Source organism: Aptenodytes patagonicus, chromosome 10, assembly GCF_965638725.1.
Source record: "Aptenodytes patagonicus chromosome 10, bAptPat1.pri.cur, whole genome shotgun sequence".
NCBI lineage: Eukaryota > Metazoa > Chordata > Aves > Sphenisciformes > Spheniscidae > Aptenodytes > Aptenodytes patagonicus.
In genome coordinates this window covers 20770736-20798569 of record NC_134958.1, presented here as the reverse complement: position 1 = coordinate 20798569, position 27834 = coordinate 20770736, and the positions used below count along the sequence as shown (strand labels likewise).

The window sequence follows — 27834 nt, the reverse complement described above, 5'->3', positions numbered from 1 at the left end:
ATTAAAGCAGACATTTTCCTGAAGAAAAAAAATAGGCTATTCAAAAAGCATTTGATACAATATCCAGACCAGTATCTGGATCACCTAACACAGAAAAACTCTTTCTACACCAATTAAACATGCTTTGGAAGCCCACATGTGAGACGCTCCTAACGAGAAAACGTAAGATGCATAATTACACCCTTCTCCTTATTCACCCCACCCTTTCATACATACTTACAGTACCATTTTCAGTGTATTCCATACTATCTATTCAAAATAGATGGTAACATACAAGAGCTGTGATACAATTTTCTTTATTAAAAATAATTTACAGCATCGGTAACATTTTATGCACAATTGTCATCAGTTGAACTTAAGATATATCTATACAATACTTACTGAACTTAAAACACTGTTCTGTTGGCTTTAAACAGCAGACATTGATTTGCAGTTGCTTTGATATGATTAATATACATGGTTTCATCTCCTTATACTTAGGTGTAAAGTGTATAAACATCAACACTATCCCAAAGCTTTGTAGTCTGGGAGGGGGAGGGAGGAAGAGGGGCACAAGGAGAGAAAACATTTAGAAAAATTGGAACAGATTCTTCCCCCAAATCAAACTGGAGAGAGAATTCTAGGTTAAATACATCTAACACACTGAGTCACTTCTTCAAAAAGGAACATTTCCTCCTATGCTTTAAGATACCAGAAAGAGGTCTAATTGGACAATGGTTTTTTGTGTGTGATCACAGCAGTCCTCTGACTGTGCCATATCCGGCCACTGCCAGAAAGCAGAGGTCACTCTTGCCCATCTAAAGCTCACAGGATCCTAGCAGTGTGTTCAAAGTTAAAACGTCTTCCCTTTGCCGCTGGGTTGTTGAACTGGACTCTACAGCGTTCACTGCTGCACGAGGGAGAGGGGACAGGCACATCACCACGGGCGATCAGGCAAGCGTTCTCTTCACCAGCAGTTCACTACCGCATGAGAAGCAGGAGGCGGGTACGTAAGCAGTGCGGTTCCTCGCAGCACCCACGCCGCTTCAGGCGTACAGATCTTAAGGGCAGGAGTCAGTCTGCACAACTCGCAAAGATGCTATTGACTTCGGCATATTTAGGGCTGGACCCACTGCAGCAACAGTAGCAGGAGCCTGAAGTTGAAGAGCAGCTGTGCCAAAGCACAGCTCAAAAGCTGTCTTTCGTTGATTTTAAGACATAGGAGTGCGGCAGAATTAAAGTAGTTGCTATGGTAATGAAACCCATCGTGTCTCTTAAAGGAGATGACTAGCTTTATTGGTGACAACTTGCGGATAAGTCACATCCCTTGAAATTGCACTTAACTTCACAATACTGGTTTACCTTGACATGGCTTGGATCACCGTCTCCTTCTGAAGCAAGGAGAGTGGTACTGCGCTGGCGAGGGTGGGAGGCTGTGTTCCGTTCAAGCATTAGCAGTTACGCAAGTTTTAAATAGGCTTGCAGTTGTGTTTTTATTTACCAGCTGCACGAGGCATCATTATGTGCCAGCACTAAATTCCTATTTGCTCCCCAATAATGAACATGCATTTTCTTGAACTAAATCAAGAATATACCTTTGAGCTGGGGAAAAAAAATAGTATTAGACACTGTTGTACAAGAAATAAGATCTGCTCAATAACTCTGGATAAAATTAGCAAAAGGGTACCACAGAACAGAAACTCATTCAGCATTCAGTTGAATATAGTATTGAAAAAATGCATTGATTTATCACCCATATCAGTGGTAGGAGTCACCGGAATGGTTATCATCTTGACCAAAAGAAAACCACAGCAGAACTAGTGAAATATAAAAACAGATTATACAGGATTTCAAACTTTAGGGAACTTTGTCCAATAAAATAAAAAAGGTGGATCAAAGTTACGCCAGTGAAGTCAAATTAATTTGGCATTTGAACTGTCAAAAAATTAATACATTGTAATGATATAATTATGTCCTTTTTTTTTTTTTAGTTTTTTTTAAAGGAATGTCAGAAACATACTATTTAAAGATTTGAATGGTGCATCTGTTAGTTTGCAAGTCAACTACCTTAGTCTCTGGTTATAAACTGAAAGCACATGTAGTAAAGCTAATATAGTCCTCTTGAAAGTTTTAATATTTAAGACAATGTTTATCAAGAGCAAAAAAATCTTAAAGCAAAACCTTGACAATTTATAGGCAAGTTATTGCAGTTTTGTTCTCCGAAAGAAATTAATCTCTACGTAAACCGTAAGCGGTATATGAAGCTTTTCAATGTACAGGAGCACAGAAACAGCATCTTGAAGCTGAAGACTCGCTTGCGCAGATTAGAAGCTATCAACGCTTAGTTAAGTGGCAAAACAAGCACTTTTGCAGAAACTGCGCATCTTCTGTTAATATTAAGTACGGAACAGGGTTTTTACTGTCAATGTGCTGACAACTAAATTTATAGAAGTTGCAGTGGCCTAAGAGCCAGATTTGTTCAGTATTCTGGGATCTTCAGCAGGGGAATCTGATGCTTGTTTGGAAGAGCTGTAAACTAACAGCGTATTAGGAAGCTTTAATTAAAAGGCAGTACGGCTACCTCAGCTCTTTGACATTTGACAAGTAAGTATAACTTATTAGACATAGGTGTATTTAAAGCAGAGGAATTTAAACAGTCCTAATAAATGTTTTTAAAGATTTTTAAAGGTTAAAATACTAAGGGGAGGTACTTTGTCTAATGATATCGCAGACACTACAGTAAAAACTGATGTCATAAATGACAAACTGCATCCCTTGAAGTAGATATGACAAACTTGAAGCAAAGGACACTGCAGCTTGTCAAAAAGCTGGGGTGCTACACTTAACCTGCATGAACAAAATAATTGAGAGCATTTTTTTTTTTTTAAATGCAGAGGTGTTTCCCATCCTTCTAAGCACACAATATTTCATAGCATGAGCAGTTGTAAATCTGGATCCAGATGAAATGCAATCCCATAATAAAGGTAAGAAAGTCCTGATCTGTGATACAGGATACCGTGGGCCTCATGTGGACTGCTTTTTGTTCAGCCCATAACCTAAACAGCAAGAAATTCAAAACTGAATACCTGTTTTAAGCTCTGGATGCAAAAAAAAAAAAGTTTGGCCTGTAACATTCCATACCATCTGCTACCCTTAAATCAACGAACAGCAGTACACAGATTTACAGGTGCAAAAACTGAGTGGAAACAACTGCAGAAAATCTTCTTACATAATAATCTTCAGCACAATCAGTTTCAGATTTCGCATAGTTTATTTACAAAATGGTCTGATAAAACATCCCCTCCATACTTACAGCTCTCTGCCACAATACACGTGTTGATTTTAGCAATGTTTAATAGCACCATTAGAATATTATTTAAAATCAGGAAGGATCTTGTTGCAGTTACAATGATTCACAATCTTTTACATCCATGGACGAAGTAACTTTGAGCACACTAGGACTGTTTGCAGTTCCACAGTACAGATTCCTGGGTTCACACAAGGCATTTTCAGAATTACCAGTTATGCAAGGTACCCATATAGTCAGTAGCTACTATAAGAATCTTCGAGCCACAAAGTTTAGACTTCCACCATATTTGTATAGAGTTATCTCCATATCATTTTCAAACAAGGCCATCACGCTGAATACTTTTCCAGTGCTTGTCTTCAAAACAAAAGCAAAAAAGAGAGACCAATTAAGAGTTTTGCTTTCACTTCCCCTTGCTTAGTCTCAGTTAACACTCTAACCCCAAGTTTTGTTGAACACAAGCAAATTCAACCCGCTTATCTGCCACTGCAGACCCGAGACACTGCTGGGAACAGAATGAAGGCTTATTTTACTGCACAGCTTAGATCCAGCTGGGAGCATGCTACGTACCAATTATAACAAAGAAAAAGCCATTTCTGGCTTTTTCCCTTTGAGCAAAAGCCTCTCTCAAACAGTCACACCCTTGTCTTTAAAAGGGCCTGAATGAGACACGAGACTCAATTCTACCCTAATACGGTGCCCATGAGGGGGGAAACAATGCCCAAAAGAACAATCGAGAATTTCAGGCTGCATAAGAAGTTGCGTAGAGAGAACATGTGTATATGTACGTTGGGAAACTTCAGTAGCCGTGACAAACTTCAGCAGGCAAGACTATAAGCTTACTTTCAAAGAGAATTAAGTTTTGGTTTTTCCTGCTTTCAATTATCAGGATTAACTTTTCTTTCTGTGCTTTCAATCGTCACTACATTCAACAGAGAAATTAAAAAAATATTGCAAAGATACCTTAATATCCAAAGTCATTCCAGGCGACAGCTCTGGAGGGAACAATATAGAAAATTGCTCTCTGCCAGTGAGACCCAAAATACTTGGATTTTCCCCAGGAAGAAACTGAAGTGGAGCTATGCCAATTCCAATCAACTGACTTTTATGAACCTTCTCATAGCTTTCAGCTAGGACAGCTTTAACACCCTGCAAAAATACAAGTGATTTTGTATTTCAGTACAGTAGTCAGAGCGAAATGCAAAAGTAAGCTTCAAATACATATTACGTCCAAAATCTTGCAATTCAAACTGAAGATTAGGGAGAGTGCTTTGTATGAGCCCTGTAAATAAGTAACATCTTTTAGCTTTACAGCTAGATGAAAGCAAATAAGCCAGAGTAGGCCCATACAGTATGAAATGGAGCTTTATAACAGCCAGTGACCATGCCGTAGTTAGCAGGCAGAAATCCCAGACCAAATGCAGTTGCTTCCATTACTCCACATGAATAAATGGCTGACTCAGAATATAGTCTGAATATTAGTGGAAATCGGTCTCCAATAGCTAGATACTTAATACCCCACAGAGACCAGAGGTCAGCACTAAATAAATGTCTAATTTATCTCAAAGTCTGGAGTCTAAGATGGTAAGTTACATAATTCGGAAATTCAGATTTATCCTGACTTAGCGATTCTCTTCCATGAAGATTCTAGTAAAGAAACTATTGAGAAGTCTTTAAAAACAAAATGTGGTATTCTATTCAAGATTGAGGACAGTTTCTAAACACATTCATGCCCAAAACTAAACAATGTGCGTTTAGGTATTTCCTAAAAAAACAAACACACACCCCAAAACCAAACAAACCAGCAGTACCAGTAAAAAAGGCCCTTTTGCAGCCCAATCTCTTGAGCTACCCAGTCCATACTTCCTTCCTGCTAGAATAATTACAGGGATGCCTTCTTTCTGGTACAACTCCGCTGCTTCAAACACATCTAGCTGTGGAATAACAAAGTGAAATAGTTTGAGTGAGTTCTAAATCCACACCACAACTTCAGAGTAGCTGTGCAAACAAATAGATTTTTACCGTTTGTCCTGATGGGAAGTGAATTGTTTTAGGAGCTGGTTTTCCTATGAACTTATTCAGAAGCTTGATATTTGCAAAGGTACCTCTTGTCATCACAGCATCATTACCTCTTCGAGCTCCGTAAGAGTTGAATTCACGAGGTGTGAGTCTAGAATAAAAAGAATATTTAAAAGGGAATCAGTTATTTTAAAGATTACCTGGTTTAAAATGATATTATGATTTTTATAATAATTATTGCAGCATCTCTAAGTCTTCAGTGCAAGATGTAAAGAACTATTCATCCAACAAATGTAATTGTTATAAATCATGAACAAATTGTGTAAATCATTGCTAGATTCTTCATGAGGAAAGCTGCAATTTTAGATTCCTTTTCAATGACTTCATTAGAAAATTCTATGAGCAGTATGGTACTTACAGAAGAATTATGGGGAGACTGTTCTAGGAAACAAGCCCGTTTACTAATCCTCTTACCTCTACCAGCGTATTTATTAACGAGCATTGTACTAAAACGAGAGCTTTACTCATAAATCAAATGACCATGCTGGGATTAAAGGCCCATTAATTCTTTCTTTCTCGTAATACTACTCATTCAGACTGAATGCAATAGTTAGAAAGATGAGGCCACACCACAGGCTATTATTTTGTTGTGCTTCACTGACACAACAACAACAACACACCTTTGCAATATAATGCAACAACATAATTTCCAAAGTGTCCAGCAGAGGTGCGACACTGAATAGCTCAGCACTGCATTGTGTTGTGTCTCTTCAGAATTTCAGCAGAGGTGAAAGGCACCCACCACTGCTGCAGGATGCTCACTGATGCAGAGGGGTAAGTTAGAGCACGAATCACATTCATTTATAAAACTGGGCTTTATTTTTTTAAACTACATATGTTTCTAGAGCTTCTGATCTGTTCTGTGCATCTATCCGACTGTTCTTGAGGCCAATGACAGTAACAGTGACTAACCTCACATTAACAGACAATCAGTCACCTGATCTGTAAATTAGTAAGTTATTTTTGCTTTGGCATGCATTTAGCAGCAGACATTACTGTAACGACAGCTATGAGAATGAGTTCTTTAAGAGTACGTCTCAGCTGTTTGTTGTAATCGTAGAGACTGCAAGAAAGGCAGTTACTGGGATTGCAAGACAGGTGATTACTTATAAATGCCAGTAACAGTTACTATTTTGCTTATCCATGTATAATCTTCACTTCATGCGGACAGGCATTTATAAAAAGAAAGCAACGGCGCTGATCAACTATTTGGCATGTGAAGCAGTCCTCCGATATAATTAGAGCTGTTTAGTATGAAAAGTCCTTACCCTTTGTTGGTCAGATACTTAGCAGCAGCACTACTCCTTGCAATGCTTCCAGCAGGCGATATGTGATCTGTAGTTACAGAATCTCCCAAATAGAGCAAGACATGGGCATTTTCAATCGGCTGTGGTGAAACCGGTTCTTTGGCCTAAAAGGGAAGGGGCGGGGGAACAACAACAAAATAAGAAACAGTTTTCTTCCGAGATCCTTCGAGACACAAAACATATCTGCAATATATGAAGGCACATTGATGTACAGGCTCCACTCATTCCAGAGCTACAAATAGTATTTAAAAGACTCAGAAATATTAATGATAGTCAAATGTGTTACTTTAAAGATCAAAGCTTTACTGGAATAGCTATTCCTTTACTTAAATGTAATGCATATAATCTGGTGGATAGATCCAATGTACTTACAAGTTTATCAAAAAAGGAAGGACATCTGATATAAGTAGATTTTAAATCCCAGGGAAATAAAGTTGACTCAGGTGCTTCCAGTAAATTCCATCGTTTGTTTCCTTTCTACAAAAAAGAAAGTTAACCAAAAAGAACAGAGAAATTGCTTTACGATCTGTTTACATTCTGAAACCAAAGACTTAGTGGTGATTTTCTTTTTAATTTCTATTTTATACTTCAAGTCACCTTACCGGATATCACTTAAGAATCACTATTTAATACAAGTATCCATTCTCAGTTAAGTCCTCCTTTACAGTAATGGAAATAACTGACAAACCAATCACATTCAACTGGAAGATATTCTAGAGCTACAATGAAATGCAATCTTTAAGTTATGTAGAACAAAAGACCATTCTTACCTCCATTTTTTCTTTCAATTCCTTAAACATGGATGATATCACACACTCTTCCTCCACTGTGTGGAGTTCTCTTCGGGTGGGCCAAATATCTCGTAAGTAAATACTTTTGCCATTAAAGCCTGTGCCTGAGTAAGATTTTAAACAGAATAGTAATTTTGAAGAAAAAAAATATTAGACTTCATATTTATATTAGAATATAAATAGGTATATATTCAGGTCTTCAGAGATGATACCAGATATGCAAAGAATTTCATCAGTTAAGTGGATGCTTTGCTTTAGCTATGAGCAACACCAAATACGACTGTGCTTTCTCTTAAAGTATACTGGTTTTGTATGCTGAAATGCATGTAAAGAAACCTCTTCTACGTATGCATTAGATGCAGAAATATAAGACGTAAGGAAACACTTACCCAAAGGCTCAGTTTCAAAGTCTATTCTAACAGTGCCTGCAATAGCATAAGCAACTACTAGCGGTGGAGAAGCAAGGTAGTTGGCACGAACACAGTCACAGATACGTCCTTCAAAGTTCTTTGTTCCAGACAATACTCCACAGGCAATTATATCGCCCTGAAAGGCAGACCCATATATATTTTTTAGGATTTCGTCGTACTTCCAACAGTTTTGTGCTATTTTTTGTTGACTAAGTCAGATATGCTTTTAGCATTCCACTTCAAATATTCATTCTAACACTTCGATTTAAAGGCATTTTGTTCTCTCCCGCTACCCTTCCTCCTTCCCCCCCTTTTCACTCTTGACCCTCTGATGTGTTTTCCAGTCACTTCAGTGAACTCCTCTCCTGCCTTTTATTTCTTTTATTTTTCTTCTGCTTCACAGAGGAAAAATGCTGCAGCTGTTCAGACACTGCTAGTTAAAAATCACTCAAGCACATAGCTCTTTAAAACCCTCCTTTTCATTTACGATACAAAATCTACACATTGCATCCTCCATAAGATTAGATCCTATGTATTTATCTTTTAATCTATACCTGTATGCTACAAACGCTATTTATTATGTTTATTTACATAGCAATGAATTACCATGGTCTCCCTCTGATGTGCAAAAACATCATGCAAAGTCCAAACCAACAATAAAGTACATTTTGCACGGATTACTGTATTTCTTGATCGCTTAACTGGGTGAGAACTATATTTCTGTATTCAACAAGCCTTAGAGCTTTACCTGTTTGATTGCATTCCTGATGGCTTCTGGCAAGGGGGCAGTGTTTCCAACACAGGTTGAACACCCATAACCGACAACCTCAAACCTACATTGGAAAAAACCAACGAAGTAGCACATTAAATGATCACAAGCAATTTGTTAGCAAAATAGCTTTTTCTTTTATTAGCGGTCACTAAGAAGATTCTTGTTTTTCCTTTGACAATTAGACTTTTTAGGAAGTGAACCGCAGACACTCCATCTCGCTGATGCAAGCAGGAAGATACAAGGAAACATTTTTGTAACCGATCAAGATAAGTCAAATAGTATCTCCGAATGTTGTTAGTTCCATAAGTAATGGCAAAACAAAGGCAGTAACATTCCTCACAGAGCACAGCTGGGCACTGTTGCAGAATTATGAACATAATCTAATTGTTATTGCTACAGAGCAACCAAAAACATGCTAAACAACCCACAACAGCAGCAGCGTTAAGAAAAGACTAATACAGACTGTCCTGACAAATTCACATCCAGCTTCCACTTTTTAAATATTTAAACAAGTGCATCCTGTCTTTTAAGACACTTATAATTAAGTAGATCGCTACTGAAAAAACAGAGCTTAGGTGGGGTAGAGATCTACACGTAGTAAATTGTAAAGTGGGAATAAAATGGAGTAAAACACAACTTTAAGTCAGCAAGTAGTTAAAATGACCATCTGGTAAGTTAAGAACTAGCCAACCCAAAATGAACAGCAACCACATTTATCAACCTGTATAAAACCCCTGTGTACTATTTTCCTAAAATGACAAATGAAGTAGGAGTCACAACTTACCCAAGCTTACTGAGGTATGGTAATACTCCACTTGAACTGAGGTAATGTGTAACCATTCCACTGCCCGGTGATAAACTTGTTCTTATGTAGGGCTTAACCACTAGGCCAGCTTCAACAGCTTTTTTGGCCAGGAGACCTACCAAAAAAAAAAAGAAAAAGAAAGACAGCTTATGTTTTGTAAATTCCCTTAAAAGAACATCTGTATGATGCTACCTTAGTTAAATTAAGCATAAAAAACCCCAGAGGATGAGTAGACCTTCATTTTATGAAATTATTAAAGCAACCACTTGCCTGAATAAAGTTTCTTAACTCATAACAATACCATTCAGGTTTTTGTTCCCATTCCTATAATGTAGAAGCCCATTTTCTTTTCCATAAGAAAAATCTCCTTCCCATGTTCTAGCTGACAGTGCAAATTCACTTACTATTCTTCTGATACAGGCCACACAGCCTCAAAGGGAAGCTTGCCTTGGCCACAGAGGACCTCAAAAGAAGAAAGCAAGGTCTGAGAGAGGATTAACTGTTCTGGGAAAATTGTACGGAGCTTGCGACGGTACGGCACATACTCCTGAACTTGTGGCTAAGGCACAGAACAATTGTTCAGCAATATGGATTTTCTTTCCAGACTCTGCAGCTAGCTACAGTTCAAGCTACCATCGTCCAGGATGGAGTCGCAGCTAAAGCACACCTCCTGCACCAATTGTGTCGCTATGTGCATCCATCTGAAAAGAGCCCTAGAACTGGCTACCTGTTGAAATACTACCAATATTTTGTAATTACCATCATTAATACTGCTTTATGACACAAAAATTTTCAGATTGTTGTTATTGAAAAGTAACTTTCATTATATAACCTCCAGAACACAGAACAAGTTTAAGGCTGAAAGTTTACAGTTTCAAACCTTTAGGTCAAGTCATTACAAAGAATCTACAAAAGCGAAGGTAAAGGCTGTGTGAACATGGGAGCACCATTAAGGCCAAGTTAGTTGTCACTCGTCACAACATACCTGCAGCAAGCATGACAGATGGATTACAGTTATTTGTACAGCTGATTACTGCAGCAATGACAATGCAGCCATGAGATAGCTTGTATTCGTTTCCTTCATACTGAACAGGTACAATGTCATTCTGTTTCTCAACTGCAATCTGAAACCCTTTAACACCAGACTAGATGACAAAAATAGATGTTAGCGGTTATTATAGTACAGAAAGTACGACATTACAGCAAGACGAAGTGAACCCTCATTTTAAAATAATACTCAGCTGTCCCATTAGGAACCCTTAAACAGATTCTAAAAGCAGCCCTCAGTTCATGCCTCTCTCCGTATATCCAGTGGTCTCATCCTTCTTTCTTCATAATTGCTTTAACTTTGCAACAATTGTGAACAAATGCCAGTCCAAAAGCACAGCTGATCCCACACTCATTTCCTGCTATACATGAAAGAACAATCCCTTACGAGTACATATCTAATTCTATACAATATTTGTTTCTGAATTAGAAGCATACCCAAGATTTTAATTGGAAGAGGATTATAACTAAAAGCAGACTAGGTCCATTAACGTTTCACACCCGCCAGCTCTTCAGCACTCAGTCATCCTCCAGAGGTCCCTTTCAACATCAACCATTCTGTGATCCATGATCAGTTTTGATTTTTCTCTCTAGCACAACTGCTCATTCTGTATTATACACCTCATTACAAGCCAGAAATGCTAAAACCAACAGAAAGAATTTTTACAGTGTCTAAGTGTAAATGTTTCTAATACTCCTGCCAGTCTTCAACTTTAATGATCAACACTAAAAATGAAGATGCATTCCTGTATTAGCTGCATTCTTAGATACCTATACATACTCCTAACCAAAAATTATCCCCTTCAGAGTAAAAACATTTCCTCTGTGAAGTCAAGTTAAGCTGCAACAAAAAAAAAAATCACTTGCTAAGTTAAGAACTGAGAACACTGATTAGCTGCAAATCTTGGAAGTCTTTCTGCATCTCCTTTAAGATATGAGTTTTCTTTTCTTATGGTAATTCTGTTTTGGAAATTAAGTAAGATACAGCTGTTTAAAAACTCTGAAAATGAGAAAATCTTTCCCAAACTTATGCTATTTATTACTTAACTTCCAAGTTTTTCCTCCCTAGCAATCTAAACTGTGAAAGTAAGGATTTTTGGAAGTTCATGTTCCTGACAAACACACCTATGATTACAAGCTACTATCCTCGGGACACTTGTCAAGCGAGAAGAGAATATCATTGGATAAGCTGTTTATATAGTAATAAAGAGGGCTCAGCAGGTATGCAAGGAATAAGTAACATAACATTTATTCACGTAGATTATTGGAAGTACCTTTTGAAGAGTATATCAGTTGTACAAACCTTTTCATTTAAGCAGGCTTGGAAGTCACTTTTCATGTTATTAACAGCCACTCTATCTTGGGACCTCTTGGGGCCACTGACATACGGAATTATAGAACTTAGACTAATCTGCACTACCTAAAAAAAAAAGGAAACAAAGAAAAAGCACACATTATCAATCCCAGCCCAGCATTACATTGAATATACTCTTGAGACATCCAGGACCCCTTTTGTTTAAAATCTGAATGTTCTGAGACATTAAAGCTCTGGGCTTCCATTTTCAAGACTGCCCACTGTAAAAGGCTATTCATCTTATTCAAAGTGTTTTAATGTTATCCCTAACTTTTGTACCATCCACAAGACTTACCTGATCACTCGGGAGCGACAGGAATTCAGTATCTGTTAGTAGACATGAATATTGTACTTCCCTTCTTTCCCCGCCCCCCTCTATATTTTGCAAACATACTCTGCTTGTCAAAATTGTGAGTTAATAAATGCAACTTTTATTAAAGCAATGAAAATTACAGCAGGAGACAAAATTGTCAAATCAGCAGTAGCTATTTATTGTAAGAATCAAACGCAGAGAAACAAGTGATTTCAAGCATACCTGGGAATACTCAGGTTCTCTGGAAGAACTCTCATCATTTCTAAATAACTTCACAGCTTTAAGATACACTTCCATGACCTCAAGCTTGGCCTTGTCAAAACCTTAGGAAGGTTATTTCAAACATGACAAAAGTCACATTAAAAAAAAAAACAAAACAAAACACACAGTTCTCAGAAATTAAGACTGTTTCAAGTATATCAGATTTATCCTTGAACATCCAAAGTACTTTTTTTCAAGGCACACCACCTCCAGGAGCTATTCAGGAATGATACACAAATTAAAATACTTTTTAAAATTTTTTTTTCTGATTAGCTTAACTTTCCTTCTTACATCAAGGAACAAAATAAGCTATTCCAACTCTAGCAGTTGTAACTCTAATTAAATTTACAGATTTGTCGCTGAAGTTCATAAAGCTTCTCTCTATTAAGATTTACTTGTTTAATACAGATCACGTGCTTAGTTGATAATAGCCAGTATTACTGGCTACTGTTAGAAAACATTTCATTTGCTCTGCACTGACCAGACAAAACATGTTTGTTATTAAATTAAAAATGCTTAACTCATTTTTAAAAGTGACAGATTCCAGTGTCAGAAAGGCTTACTAACATGAGTGAGCTTTTTTTGGTATGTTACCCTGTGGCTTTCTCTAGCTTAGCTTGAAATATCAGTGAAATAATGCTCTTCAAAGGAAAAAAATCATGAAAAAAAATCAGAAACGTGTTGCGATTTGTTTTGCGGTTTACATTTATTTCTAGTAATCATTTTAGATTTTGATTTTGTAGGGAATCTACAGGTGGTTAAGAGATTCAGTTCATATCAAGAAGACATATTCCATACACTTTTCAAAATATAAGTGAGAATTTTCTTAATACTTTTCTTTTAAAGGGTTACCTGTGCTTTCAAAAACAAGGACTCTGGATGTTGAAAAATAACATGATGTTAGGAAATGAGGTAGTACACAAATGAACCAGACTGGACACAAACCTCAAGGGCAAGTCAGCTATTCACATGCCAGTGTCGTGCATGCAAAAACTACAGCCTCACTTCGATACATGGGATACACGGACACAAAACAGGCCACGAGAAAACATCCATGCCAATAAAGCAGGTGAACAACTCAGACCCAAATGCCACGTACTAAGCGTCCCACAAAACTAGCCAACAGTAAATATGTATGGTACAGTTTTTGTGGTAGGTATTCCTCAGATGCATGACATTCTACAGGATGAAAGTTGCAGCCAAGTATATCCCATGACACAGCCTGTTACTGTACAGCAGAATTTTATACATTAAATCCACGTCAGAACTCTGCAGAAAATCGCTGTTTAAGAACTATGGAGTTTTAAGCAAAAAACGTATTGCCATGTATCTAAAACACGATTACAATGAACCACTATTTTAATTTCACCTTTACCTGTATGCTTTAAGTGCTTCAATGTCACATTATCAACAGGGAAAAAGCTCAGAATAGCACCATATTCAGGACACATGTTTGCTATTGTGGTTCGGTCTGCTACAGACAGCTGGGAAACTCCGCTCCCAAAAAACTCAACAAATTTTCCAGCGACATCAGCTTGCCTAAGATGCTGTTTAAAAGAACGCACAACAACATGTGTTACGTGAAGAGGTACAATGCAAGCTATGTTTGTTGCAACAATTCGCAATTAGCAAGTCATGAACATTTAAAACAAAAAGCTGAAACCTTAAGGCCCACGTTTGAAAAACAAACAAAAACCAGAAAACCAAGCCCCATTAACATACTGGGTTCTAAAAATCTACACTGGAAGTTGACATCATAAAACACACCTCCCATCTGCAGTTGAGTTCTTCAGATTTCCTAGTCAAGAACAGATACACGCTTCTTAAAGCATCATGCCAGAAAGAAGAATGTATTTTCAAAGCCATCACAGCTCTTCAGTGCTTTGACGCTAGCTCTTCACCTACTACAACAGCGACAGTTTGTGCCGCCCTGGCAAAACCCTGTCTTCAGAAGATATATTCTTGAGTTATACCAGCTTACAACCACAGATAGACCTTGTGTCTTGCTGGAGTATTTTAGAACAAAAAGGGTATCCAGAAAAAGTTTCTGAGCTAGAGAAGCTGCCTACATGCTGTCAGCAGGAGAAAAATGGAAAACAGGGCTTCTCTCCCCTGCTCCCAACCTGCACAGGTACTTTTTTTTTTTTTTTAATTATTTTTTAGTCAAAGAGGGCCTGTAAATAAACCACTAGAGGAGAAAAGAAAAAACCACTACTTTGGAGGACTATTAAATAAAAATGTTTAGAGATTATTTATATCTTTCTGCGCTGTTACCTATATACCTCTATATACCTATATATAGGTATACTAAAAATACCCCCAGCATTTAATTTAGTTCTCAAACACCACTGGTAGAACTTGCAACAGACTTTGCTTTGTTTGAAAACTTACTTACCTTTGTAATGCTTAGAACAATATCTATGGATGTAGCAAGTGGGCTGGCTGTGCCTGTCAGTTCACACCCAACCACCTCCGGCAAAGTGAGAGTAACCGGCATCCCCAGCATCACTGCTTCTGTTTCAATGCCCCCAACACCTGGAAGGAGAATATTAGGTTGCTTTTCATCAGTTTAAATAACCGACACTAAATACTTTGAAGTCCTAAAATCTAATAAAACCCTTCCTATTAAGCCTAAAGGCTACAGCAAGAAATGTAGAAGCTGTTAAATATCCGTACACGAAAAATAAAATCAAGCAAGACTACTGCTGAAGTTAGACTTCACAGTCAACCAGAAAATATTTTATATCCAAAGTTAACTTTCCAAGAGAAAAGAAACCTTCGTACAGATTTTATACTGCATGTACAAACAACACTTATGCCAATCGTATCCTGGGCTGCATCCAAAGCAGCGGGGCCAGCAGGTCGAGGGAGGCGAGTCTGCCGCTCTACTCTGCTCTGGTGAGACCCCACCTGGAGTCCTGCGTCCAGCTCTGGAGCCCTCAGCATAAGAAAGACACGGACCTGTTGGAGCGGGTCCAGAGGAGGGTCACAAAAACGATCAGGGGGATGGAACACCTCTCCTATGAAGAAAGGCTGAGAGAGTTGGGGTTGTTCAGCCTGGAGAAGAGAAGGCTTACGGGGAGACCTTACTGCAGCCTATCAGTACTTAAAGGGGGCTTATAAAAAAGATGGCGGCAGACTTTTTAGCAGGGTCTGTTGCGACAGGACAAGGGGGAATGGCTTTAAACTAAAGAGGGGTAGATATAGACTAGATATAAGGAGGAAATGTTTTACGCTGAGGGTGGTGAAACACTGGCACAGGTTGCCCAGAGAGATGATGGATGCCCCATCCCTGGAAACATTCCAGGTCAGGTTGGACGAGGCTCTGAGCAACCTGATCTAGTTGAAGATGTCCCTGCCCACGGCAGGGGGGTTGGACTAGATGACCTTTAGAGGTCCCTTCCAACCCAAACTATTCTGTGATTCTATAAATATCAATTGGTTTGGGGCTATTTTCTCTTTGAATTACAAAAAGCAGTTTCTCGATGGAAAGAAGTGTTAGTTGAGATTACTTTTAGACAAAGAGCATTCTGAAGAATAATTCAAGACAGAGTTTGTTATGCTTGAGACAGAAACACCCAGGGGGTAGAAAGTATTTCTCAGTAATGCTTTATCATGCCTTTCAAAGAGCTATCAAGTTATTCTTAGCATACTTACCCCAGCCCAAGATACCCAAGCCATTTACCATGGTTGTGTGAGAATCTGTGCCAACCACGCTATCTGGATATAGAAAATCTTTAACTTCAAAAACAACTCTTGACACATATTCCAGGTTAACTTGGTGCGCCATTCCAGTCTCAGGTGGAATTATGGAAATATTCTTGAAAACCTTTGAACTCCACTGTAATTTTTCCAAAATGAGGAAAAAAAAGTTGCATTTTTTCAAAGGTATATTCAATTCTTAGAACATAACTAAAATGACAAAACTAATATGCCATAAAACAGTACTTGCTATTTATGCAAGTGGCTTTTGCTCATTTGTCAAACAGAGCTACGTGATCCCCTTGGATTCTATACATCCTTAATCATTACCAAAACCATTCATTCAATTCCTGTTGAAGGCTGAATCAATAATTCATACCTACCTTTCAAAAGCAGGGCTGAATAAGTCTCTCACCTTCCAGTTCACACAACTGATTTCAAGCACAGCTAAGACTAGTATTTAGACAACAGAACCTAAGCACTTGTATTTAGAGCAGAATTTAGTTTAGGTTTTACACTCCTGGATGAGACTGAAGGTACAATTTAGAGAAGTGTCTGGCTACATGCAAACTCAGGATGCCAGATTCAAAAAAGCTGATGTGGAAACTTGTAACAAGATTCAGCTTGGCAGTTTCCCTCTTTAATAATGTAAAAGCTAATTTGCAACTTTCAGAAAGAAACCTCCTAATCTACCCATATGAAAAGATTTTTAGATCATTGCATCAGATTCTTAAACCACGTTAAATCAGTGGATGAAGATCAAATACCAATGTTGCAGGTCCCTGGCTAGCAACAAAGAAGCCGATGCTCACCACACAAGACTTCAATTAAAAACAAATTTACCAGCACTGCTGCCTAGTTTGAGAGCAGCAATGTCTCGACACTGGCTTCTGTTCAGCGCTTCCAACTTCAGTAAGATTTGTAACGGAAGTATGGATAAATGAACCTTTTATCCAGAAACTCACTGTGACCTAAGGCACTGAGCTCATTAAAAAGCATTAAAAAGACTAATGCTTCATAAATATCTACTTTGTCAACTGCCTTCACGCTGACAAGAACCAAACCGAACAGTATGAACTTTTTCAAGTTAGAATTACGAAAAATCATCTCCCCTTTAAGCAACACCTAGATTTAGAACCTCTGCTGCCTAACAGTTCTTAAAGTCATAAACCATGTTATTAGCCAATTTTCTGTTCCCATATTAAATTCAGATTTGAGAGTCTGACATTTCCAAATGATTACGTTTAATTTATCATCTAAACCTGAACACTGGTAGACAAATGGAGCAAGCTCTTAAAACAACCAAAACACAACACAATACAAAGCCCACAGGTACACAGACATACCTTAAAAAATTGAAGCCTCTCTCTATTTCTGCCAAATTCCAGCTCTTGATTTTTCAATACTGTCTCAGGCCTAGGAAGATACCAAGTTTACAAGCACTGTCATAATTTATTTCAAATTACAGAAGAACAAGTTATTTTTGTGCGTTTGATGAAAGACTCATTTAAGCCTGCAGCAAAATTTGAAGTGGTTTATTAGAACAAAGATAATTCCTTCCTTGCAGCAAGCTTTCTGTAAACAGGGAAAAATAACTTATTTCATCCGTGCTGTGCTGGAGAACATGTTTATTCTAGGTATAGTTTGCCTAAAGCATTTGATCTCAAAAATACTCATTTTAAGAGATGTATTCCCAGCATGTACTACAATACACAGAAGCTTTTTTTTCCCCTAATCAGTTGCCTTACAGGTTGCACACCTCAAAATTCAATTACGGTAAAGAACCAAGATGTTCACTAGTTCACGTAAAAAAACCTCTCCGTGTTCAGTACTAGCCCTTTAGCAGCTGAGTAGAACATCAGGGCAATTTTAACTATCCTCCACTTCTGTATTTTTTGCCTCCAAGCCACAGTTTTTTCTTCACAGGTACTCATCAGTACAGTCTCATAAAATGAACCATCTTTTCTCAGTAAGTGTAATTTATTAAGATACTGATATTCACTATAAAGGAGTAATCCACAATTTAAGAGGAATAACCTCTGCTTTGAGAAGGTGGACAAGGAAGGGAACACACTTGCTTTGTACCAGGAAGGAAGGAAGGAAGTCCTCAATTTTCTAGAGGTGTGTTTTACATCATGACCCTTCCCTTTCATCTCTGCAGCATCAGAAGGTTAGCAGCTATACTGCTTTGCAAAGCCCCGAGGGATAGTCATCATTCACACTGCAGCTTAATAAATACCACTGCTGTTTTCCTGCCAGAAACATCAATAATGCTGAAAACATCACTAATTCTACATTCCTCCACCTGTACTGAGCAGGAATATTTGCACATCTATAAAATTACCAAGATAATCGGCACCATATCACTGTGGGATACAGATTTGATCAGCTTTTAAATTCTACACCTGTCTGTCACAGGAAGATAGGGATCTGAACAGTCTATCAGACAAAAGGGGCGGCAGCGGAAAGAGGAGGATGGTTACATGTAATTGTCATAATGGAATGGTACGCAAGGATCTGTTAATACTGAAAATCTGGAAAAGGCAGATAGATGAGGTTCCCCTGGGCCATTACATACAGGCAGGATATACATTGAATTTCAAGTCAATGACAGATGGACTGAGATTCCATAGAAGCTGGGGGATGATGTATAGGCTAGTTCTTCGTTCTTCTTTAAGAGCCAGAGACTTTTGAAAAGTTCTCACAGAAAAACTAAAATTTACTTTTAGAAATAAATCAGTGCTTCATTGAGGTTTACTTTGTAACACACAGAGGATTACTCCTATGCTTTGTTGTCCTTGTAAAGAAACAAGGGAAGTCTCAAAAATGAATTTAAAAATCACAGCCATGTGTCACAACAGTTGGACATCCACACTGTTTTTAGTAAGGCCCTTCTTGTAAAAAAAAAAAATTGTTGTAGACTAATTCAAATCTGCTACATCAGACCTTCTTCTAGATGCTGAAACCTGTCTATGGCACATGTGAAGAAGAGTACAGAAGGATGTTTAGAAAAAAAAAATCACATCTCTGAACTGTCACAGGCAGCGCTTAGCAACACAGAAGGGTGCAAATAATTAAAAAAAGGAAGCTTTCATACTCAGGCACCGGCTGAAGATGGAAAGGACAGAGGATAGGTGTGTTCTCAATCTGCGCAGAAAATTGTCCTGAGTTGCGACTCGAATCTCCGGCGCTACACGGCCCCTTGCAGCCAGTCTGACCCCTGCAAGGTAGCTTCCGAGGCTGTGCTTTAAGTGGAGAAAGCTTTGCCATCGGCTTCTGTGAGTCACCACCTCCAGGATTTGGAGCATTCTGTATTGCACTGTAACATTAAACAGAAGAATAATTTAGACATTAGGAATTTCGCTCTTTTTTTCTTTGTTTTTTGCAATCCCTTCAACAGATTATAAAATACTATCTGAAAAAAATAGTTATTTTACTACAACCCTGTTGTAAAGTAAACTACCACTGGACAAGCTTAGTTAAGTAATGTAGTGTGGTAATAAGTAAGTGAACAGAACTGGATTGGCTGAAAAATTACCACCAGATAAACAACTCCTTCAATTTGTTCACAAGAGACCAGAAATCTTTACAAACAATGTTGCAAAGGCTAAACTCAGGGTTTTAAACTTCGAAGGTGTGGGTAGAGCCTCATCCAAGTGGTGGACTTGCTGAACATATTTCTTTTTTTAAGACAGTGCTGTACATGTTCTGTTAAATCCACAGAGGAATGATTACAGACAAAGCTTTCTCAAGGAAAGAAATGTAACTTTATTATTTAATTAGGCTTTTTATACACATTCTCAAAGGCTCTGATAAATTTTATACACTATTCAAGTCAGTCAGAAATAAGACAGAAAAGTTGTTTTTGTTTTTAATTAAAGTCCATATAGCACACTACCCTCTATTTGTACAATATTCAGTCTTCACATGAGAGCAAAGAAAGCTTGTGAAAAATGAATGACTTGTTACCTCTCAATATTTACCAAATCATGGATTCGTAAGTAAAACCACTGCTTCAGTAACACAGAAAGATACTTAGTTATCAAATTGCAGGATATTGCATGGCCTCAGAGGACACCTTGTCTAAATCCCAACTTAGTCCATGAGCCTCTGATCAGCAGGAGGTGGAAGCTATATAAAAGCACCACAAACCATCCTGTAGGGAAGGGTTTCTTATCATAGGCCAGCAGCTGCTGAGATCCTGTAAGCTTTCCAAAAGTGAAACTACAGAAGCCGGATTTATCATTACAAAGCAGCATGTTGAGATCTCTTGCCAACACTTGGTCTTTCTGATAATTTTAGGCTAGCCTAATTGCAATCGAATCAGCCGTACCTCCAGACACAAGAACGGACAGACCACAGAACTGAAACAACACATACCCAACACAACAAATGATTTGTAGCTTCTTGCCCTTCACTCTTCCATTATTAACCACACTGAAATCCTGTATGTATTCGGAAGGTCTACAGAAACAACTCTCATGCCCATGTCCATTTGACCACAGGCTTTTTCCCCATGAACTTTGAGAATTCCCAAAGAGCTTCAGCAATTTACACAATTCTGCATGAGTTTGAAAGACTCTGCGATGGAGGGGCAGGGGAGAAGGCGGAGGGGAGCTGCATTATTTACTTCGTGTTTACTTCAGCAAACACCAAATAAAAAGCGAGTTTTTCCTCTTCTGCAGTATAATGTTTCTAGCAAAAGGCAGCCCCCAGGCTGTTTTCATCCCACTATTGCCTGTCAGAAAAGGAAAACCAGGCTGTCAGTTTTCCAGGCCCAATACTTTTCCAGACTCCTACCAAGTACACCTCTCTCTCTCTCTGTAATTACATGCAACCTTTTTTAATCTGTTGTAAAATCCAGGCCCATTAAAAAAAAAAAAATCAATCGTAAGCTATGGGCTGAAATGACAGTCTTTCTGTATGTCCAGTAGGATTGCAAGCCGTTTCTCTGGAGCTGTGACAAGGCAGACATTTAAAAAAAGTTTTGTTTAACATTAACAGTAAAAACAGGGCAAAGCAAAATTACAAACTCCTTCTGCCTCATTCTCTTAAGACATACTATTTTCTGGAAACCATGACAGATCCCGTTACTTCAGCAATCTCTTGCCCAGAATTTGGGCTGTCAGTCAGCTTCATCCATAACCCCTCACAGCCATTCTTTCTCTCCTTCAAGAGTGTTATTTTACCCATTTTTATCCAGCCCTCTTTCAGATACCATCAGGTCTAGTTTCAGGGATCCACACGTGACAAATGATTTGATGGGATAGTACCAAGACCAGAGTGAATCCATACTTCAGTATCAGACAAAAATGTATGGTTCATCAAAAAAAACCAAGGTATGTTACCATTTGCTGAAATCAATCTGTAGAGAATGATCAACAGTGAGATCCGTTGGGCAGGCAGGGTTGACTTTCATAGGATCTCCTCCAGCATTTCTCACAGCTTCCCTCATGGCAGCAAAATCCACCATTGCTGGAATTCCACTAACAGAGGGAAAAACCAATAGTACAGTAACATGGGACATTAACTCACCAAAATATACAAGCTTCTTTTTAATCTTAACTTCATTTAAGTCTAAATCTACCTAAGTTCTATTTCAGATAATAAAACCCTACTATTCTATTCTCTAAATTTTAAAGAGCTTGAAACATTTTTAAAAGTTAATACAGTTGGTACTCATTCACAACAAGCAACAGCATGTTCGAAGATAACATACCAAACAAGAACACAGCAACATCTCAAAGAGGAGAATTTCTCTTTTGTCTTGCTATGCTTCTGAAATATGATCGTACTTTACTACAAAACTAGTTTTTAGATACTTATTACCTTTACGATAGAACCTTGCTATGCAAACAATGCTCGTGCTATACCTTTTAACACCTTAGCGTGTATAATTACTCTTCTTACAGAGCCAGCCACTTCCGAAGCTCATAGCATTTTACAAAAATATTCTTGTTGTTATTACATAGACAAGTGCACCTGAAGTACAAAACTGAGGACAATGTTTATGTAACACAGTACTATATAAGTCTTCCTGACTTTGCTTGCTAAGCAGGAGTTACCTCATTTTTATTATTAGTATCACAATTCCTTTTTTTAATTATCTCACTTCTTGATAAATATATAGTTAACGAGTCAGCAAAACAGCTTAAATTTAATATTTGCAGATTGCTGAAGGACTGCCCTTTTAGCTATGCCATACTCAAATCACAGAGAAAGTTAATATCCTAAAAGACTTTTTAAATATACGTACTATTCATGGATTCAATTGGATTACATATATTTGTGGAGTAAGCAATATTTAATCTTCAGTTATCTTAAGCAAGAATTCTATATATTTCAATGAACCGTGAGCCATCTGGCTACAGCCAAAATGTCACCACTTCCATTTGTGTTTTGGCTCTTATCCTGTAAAGCGTTCCTTGTAGGCCAACAGCTTCAGCCTCGCCAACCTGCACTAAAACCAGGGTACTCTACGGAACAACTCCTATCCTTGCAGTACATGTAATTATCATGAGGAATCTACTGGATAGCAGAAGCAGCGCACAGGTTTCTATCGAGAAGAAGAGATATTTCGGTATCAAAAGGCTAGGTGCTATTTATTTTCAAGCCAAAGAATTGTACATACAACTCAGTGACTTTACACAGATTATTTCAGTGTTTTTGGCACACACACACTTACGTAAAGTCTTGAAGAACAACTCTGGCAGGACAGAAGGGCACTTCAACATTATTCTGTTTTGTTTTCCAGTCTAAGATGTTCATAGCATCTGTTTCTTTCACTAGGAAGCCATCACAGTTACGGATACTGGATTCAAACAACACTCGTATGGAGTAAGGCAGAGTATCTAGGGTAGAGCAAAGTAACTGACTTAATTAGTGCAACACCTTCAGCTTATGCAGTTTTTCAAAAATTACAATCTCACATTTTTGAAGAATTCTACTTCGCTAGGGATTGGAAGGATGAGAGCTACAGGAGCCTGCTTTTCCAGTGGCCTTTGGGTTTGATCTTCATTACACAATACGGAACAGTGAGTTGCATAACGTATACATTGCAGAAGATGAGTTATCATATGGGATTTGAATGGAAGATACCAATGGCTTGACCGCACTGTGTTAAGACAGTGATACTTAAGAAGGTACGCTATGCTGGCAGGAGGGAGATGCAAGGAATCTAGAGCTGGGATTACTGATCAGAGTGGGTGAAAAGCAACAATGATTAGAATATTCAAAAATATTTTTTTTAACTGTGAATTTCACCATTTCATTACTTGAGATATCAAGCCAAAAGCATCCAATGCCAGAATACTTTCTTTTTTTAAAATAAACAGTGATACAAAGACCAGAAGCTATTCTGCCATGTGCCCTGAAATTAAACACATTTTGTAAAATATAAAGAAGAATGACATTTCACTAAATACAACTTTAGTTAGTTTGTTACTGATCTGGATTAAGGTATTGACTAGAAGCAGCTTTCTGGGAGAAAAAAAAATTGGAGAACTGGAAATAAGAATGAAAGTAGTGGGAGGAGAAAAAAGAAGCAGATGTCATTATTCACTGCAAATAAAAAAAAAAAATCAAGATTAATTCACACTTCTCCCCAAATCCCATTATTTTCAGCACCATTCAAGCAGGCAAATGACTTTCTGAGAACAGCGAGAAATATAAAAAAAAGTTAGTTGGAAGAAGGTGAAACAATTAAGTTCAGGCTTTAACAAAAAAGTTAAGATTTGGTGGTCTCAACCTAATCCTGAGGTTTGTCCACAAACTATTAATATAGGATTTGCTGACTCTTTCTCATTGTGTGCCTCTCGGATATTATCCATTGTTGTCTAATTAGACAAGTCACTCAATATGTCATCAAAAACATGTCTAATCAGCTGTAATGCCACCACTCGCTCTATTTAAAAGCCAAGTGACCAGAAGAAAATTGTTTTGCTTTTTCTTGGATTACAAATAACACGCAGTGCATCCTTACAGTGATAAATATAACCGTCCAGTGGGCTGCTTAGCAGCCATCAGCTATGGAGAAGCGACTCCTTCTCTCTATTAGGCACTAGCAAGCTCACATCCGCAACATTGTGTGTAGTTTTGGGCCTCCCAGGATACAGGAGATCTCAAGAAATGAAATCGCATCCAGCGAAGGGCCTTCTAAGACAGTTACGGGGCTGCTGCACCTGACATGCAGGAGCAGTTGGGAGACCTGGGTTTGCTCACCCTGGGAAGAAAAAGCTAAGTGAGCTAACTGTAGTCGTCCACAACCTAATAGGAACTGCCAAGAAGGTGAGGCCTGACTTCTCAGAAGTGCACAGTGAAAGGACAAAAAAAGTCACAAGGTGCAGGAAGGGACACTGTGACTGGATACAAGGAAAAAGAAGTTCACAGGGAGGGTGGTTAAGCACAGGATCAAGAGAGGCGGTGGAATCTCCACCCTCACAGATTTGCAGAGCTCAATCGAGAAAGGCTCTCCAAATCAGCTCTAGTCCCAGCAGGAGGCTGGACTAGATCTCCAGATGCCCCCTCTGCCCTAAATCATTCTGAGCTCTTTCTAGCTACCATTTTCCCCATAACTGAATACTATTTTAAACACTAGAAAATTAGATTCTCCCTAGCAAATTGGCAAATAAATCAATTAACATTTACATTAGTAATCTGATTAACTTAAACAGGCACTTATTGTCAGATTATAGTCAGAAGCCCAAAGGCAGAGGGCAAGCAGGTAAACCCCAAAATTAATGTTCTAGCAACAAATGCAATGAGCAATTCCAGATGCTGGATTTGCTATCAGTGCTGTCCCACACTGTGCCTAAATTTTATTTAGTATCTTGCTAATATGTAGTTAATGAGGCTTCCAACTTCTGCACAGAAGTTTCTATTGGAAGACAAAGACACTCTCAGTCTAGTCTATTTAGACTCCTTCTCTGAATATCTTCAGGAATATCCACTGCTGCTCCAAGCTTTATGGCACATCATAGCAGAAAGTAGTATCTTCTGTTTATATTTCCACTCCTGTCACGAGGCTTTTCAAAAAACTGCTGTAGAACTGACTGGTTCTGTTACTTCACACTACTGCTTCTTCCTGGACAAAGCCACAAACAAAAGCATTCTACCTCCTTCTTATGTGCTTATCTGAAAGATTAACTTCATTATTACAAGCAGCAGAAATTTGCAAGAGCACAGAGTTTCAGCAGTCATTGTGCACTAGCTCCCCTCTCTCTTCCCTTCAAACAACAGGGAAGTAATTACTGCTGTCAAATATGGGTTTAAAGTGAAATATCCACCAGTAATTTTTTAGTGAAGAAAGACACCATGAATTCTGTGAATATAGAAGAGTAATTCAGACCTTGCAAAACTGAAAAAAAAAAATCCCAAACACCTTTAACATGTACCTCAGGTAAGTATTTTAGGAGTTTAACATGAAAATAAAGGGAGAGAATAATGAAGGTATGCTTTGATTATCTGTAAGAGTAAATGAAGGTATGCTTTGATTATCTGTAAGAGTAAAGCCTATTCCGGCTGACACTGATCTCTCTCCATCTGCCTGTATTCCCCTCCCGCATCACATGTGCACATACTCCTCGTTTTTTAAAAGGCACCCAGACACAGACACCCGATAAAAATCTTTTTGGCACATACCGCTTAGGGTTATTTCACATACTAACGACATGCTGAGATTAAGCAATTGTACCAACACCACAAAACCTCATCTTTCTGCAGCAATTGCAGTAGAAGCTATGTTCTAAGTAAACACACAGCTACCCACTATCTGAAGTTGCTGGTAAGGTGAAACTAAAACACCAAGAAGCAATACAAAAATATAGTAAAAACTATCTTTATTTTTGAAGTACTACACAGACTTCTCTGTCACTTCATTTTTTCCAACAGAGAAATTATTCTGATTTGGAGTACTGCTGAAGACTTCAGCAACACCTATACTTTCTCCCTTACTGAAAAAAGCTACATGAAGTAGTACCCCATACCAACTTCATAAAGCAATAACAGATTGAAAAATTACAAGCTTTCAAATACACCTATTAAGAATTCATGTATTCACAACTTCATCTCCTAACATTTTACAGCAGTAAGTGGTGCATGTTTACTGCTGGTACCATCCTAATTTCAAACAACTAAAAAGTATCATTACCATACTTGGCGCCTCCAAGCTTTGAGACATTGTAGAACTTCTTTTGTGGATAGTTTCCCAATGCTTCAATTATGGGCTGGTAAGGGCTTCCTGGGGGAAAAAAAAACAAAAAACACCAAAAAAGTTACAGCCATAAAAGAACAGAAGGTTTGAGTACTGATAGAGGACTCATAAGAACAGCTTTTTACTTCTGATTTTACCAAAAATAATGTTCCTCTAGGACTGTAAGTAAATCGTAATATGTAAAGGTTTCTAAATGGATTGAGACACCTAATGATGTAGACGTGTGACTAAGATGAATTTTAAAAGTATCTGTAATGCTAGGTATATACAGGTCATGCAAGTAATCGGCATAGTCACACACCTGAATACATTTGACCTTTATTGTCTCAGTTTACCATCTACAAAACAGGATAAACGCACCTCACCAACTCAGATAAGAGATACAGGTCTTAATATAGTAGAAAACATGAAGCATTAAGTGCTGGGCTAATGACGAACAGACGAGACAAAAATAAACCTCATAACAGCTATTAGGTGGAGAGAACAAATAACTTATTGAGAAGCAGCGGTTCACAAAAAGAACGTTTTAATTCAATTGCTAGCAACCCAAAGGGACAGCGCCAACGATATACTCCTTCAGGCCCAAGGAACTTCACATAGTAGAAGTCTAAGGAAATAAAATCTAGATTACAAACAGCGAGGAAAATGGTGTTGGCTCTGACATCACCGGGCTGCTCCTGTGAGCACAAATACCAAACGCTGGATCTGCAGCGGAACACTTACCCTTTGTTTGCTTTGATCTTAACACGCTACCGTCACACTTCCATTGCAAAGCAAACGCTACATCATCAACAGCTAAACTAATCAAAAACTGCGTCACCTGAACATCCAAACAATTATCGTGACCCCCCCCAGTTAAGCCGAGTACCGTTTAGGCCTCGGCCCAACGAGCAGGCACCTCGACCGGCACGACATCCCTCGCTCGCCGCAGCGTTTGCGGCAGCGGGAACCGAAAGAGGGACAAAAATGGTCGTCGAGAATAACGGGAGGCCCGGCGGGACGGGCTTACGGCCGCGGCCAGGCGCCCCGGGCGGCCGCCGGCGAGCGGGCGGGCCCCGAAGCCGGCCCCACCGCCGCCGAGAACAAAGCGCCTCCCGCGGCGGGGGCAGCCGCCGCCGGGGGCGGTAACGGGCCCGGGCGGGGGACGGCGGGTGCCCCAGAGCGGCGGGGGTGGGGGGGCCGCCCGCTCCCGCCCGCCGCGGCGCTCCCGGCACAAAGGGCCGCCGGCGGTCGCGCAACGGCGCCGGGAGGAAGGAGACACGAACCGCCTCGGGCCGCGCTCGGGCCGGGCCGGCCCCCGCTCCGCTCCGCCGCCGGCCGGCGCGGAGGGGGCGAGGCGAGCGCCCAGGCCGCGGGGGTCCCCGCCGGGTGAGGTAGCGGCGGCCCCCGAGGCCGGAGGCAGCCCCGCGGGCGGCGGCGGCGGGCCCGCTCCCACTGACCTGGCCTGACAGGGTCCATCGCTGGCGACCATATTAGCTCTGAGGGGAGGGGAGCGGG

General features: G+C 39.1%; 1 protein-coding gene across 2 annotated transcripts; it reads right to left on the bottom strand.

Moving 5' to 3' along the window:
• Positions 1 to 280: 280 nt before the first annotated feature.
• Positions 281 to 27834, bottom strand: IREB2 (iron responsive element binding protein 2). Of its 2 annotated transcripts, XM_076348427.1 has the most exons (23): positions 27777 to 27834; positions 26275 to 26364; positions 22813 to 22978; positions 21476 to 21613; positions 19225 to 19446; positions 17474 to 17543; positions 16083 to 16266; positions 15210 to 15386; positions 14821 to 14960; positions 13801 to 13972; positions 12387 to 12487; positions 11801 to 11917; positions 10436 to 10595; positions 9430 to 9565; positions 8622 to 8706; positions 7853 to 8009; positions 7443 to 7567; positions 7045 to 7149; positions 6634 to 6776; positions 5309 to 5456; positions 5098 to 5220; positions 4250 to 4435; positions 281 to 3643 (listed from the first exon to the last, which is right to left on the bottom strand). In XM_076348427.1, exons 1-23 carry the CDS (start codon positions 27793 to 27795, stop codon positions 3533 to 3535), a joined length of 3075 nt encoding a protein of 1024 aa, XP_076204542.1. In that variant the 5' UTR covers positions 27796 to 27834; the 3' UTR covers positions 281 to 3532. The 2 variants fall into 2 exon arrangements, with proteins under 2 accessions (XP_076204542.1, XP_076204543.1); XM_076348428.1 differs by lacking the exon at positions 15210 to 15386.

Coding starts and splice junctions, on each gene's coding strand:
- IREB2 (XM_076348427.1), bottom strand. Junction 14,961..15,209: donor GTACATGCAGTATAAAATCT/GTACGAAGGTTT, acceptor TTCTCCTTCCAG/GTGTTGGGGGCATTGAAACA. Junction 4,436..5,097: donor CAAAAGGGCCTTTTTTACTG/GTACTGCTGGTT, acceptor GTATTTTTGCAG/GGTGTTAAAGCTGTCCTAGC.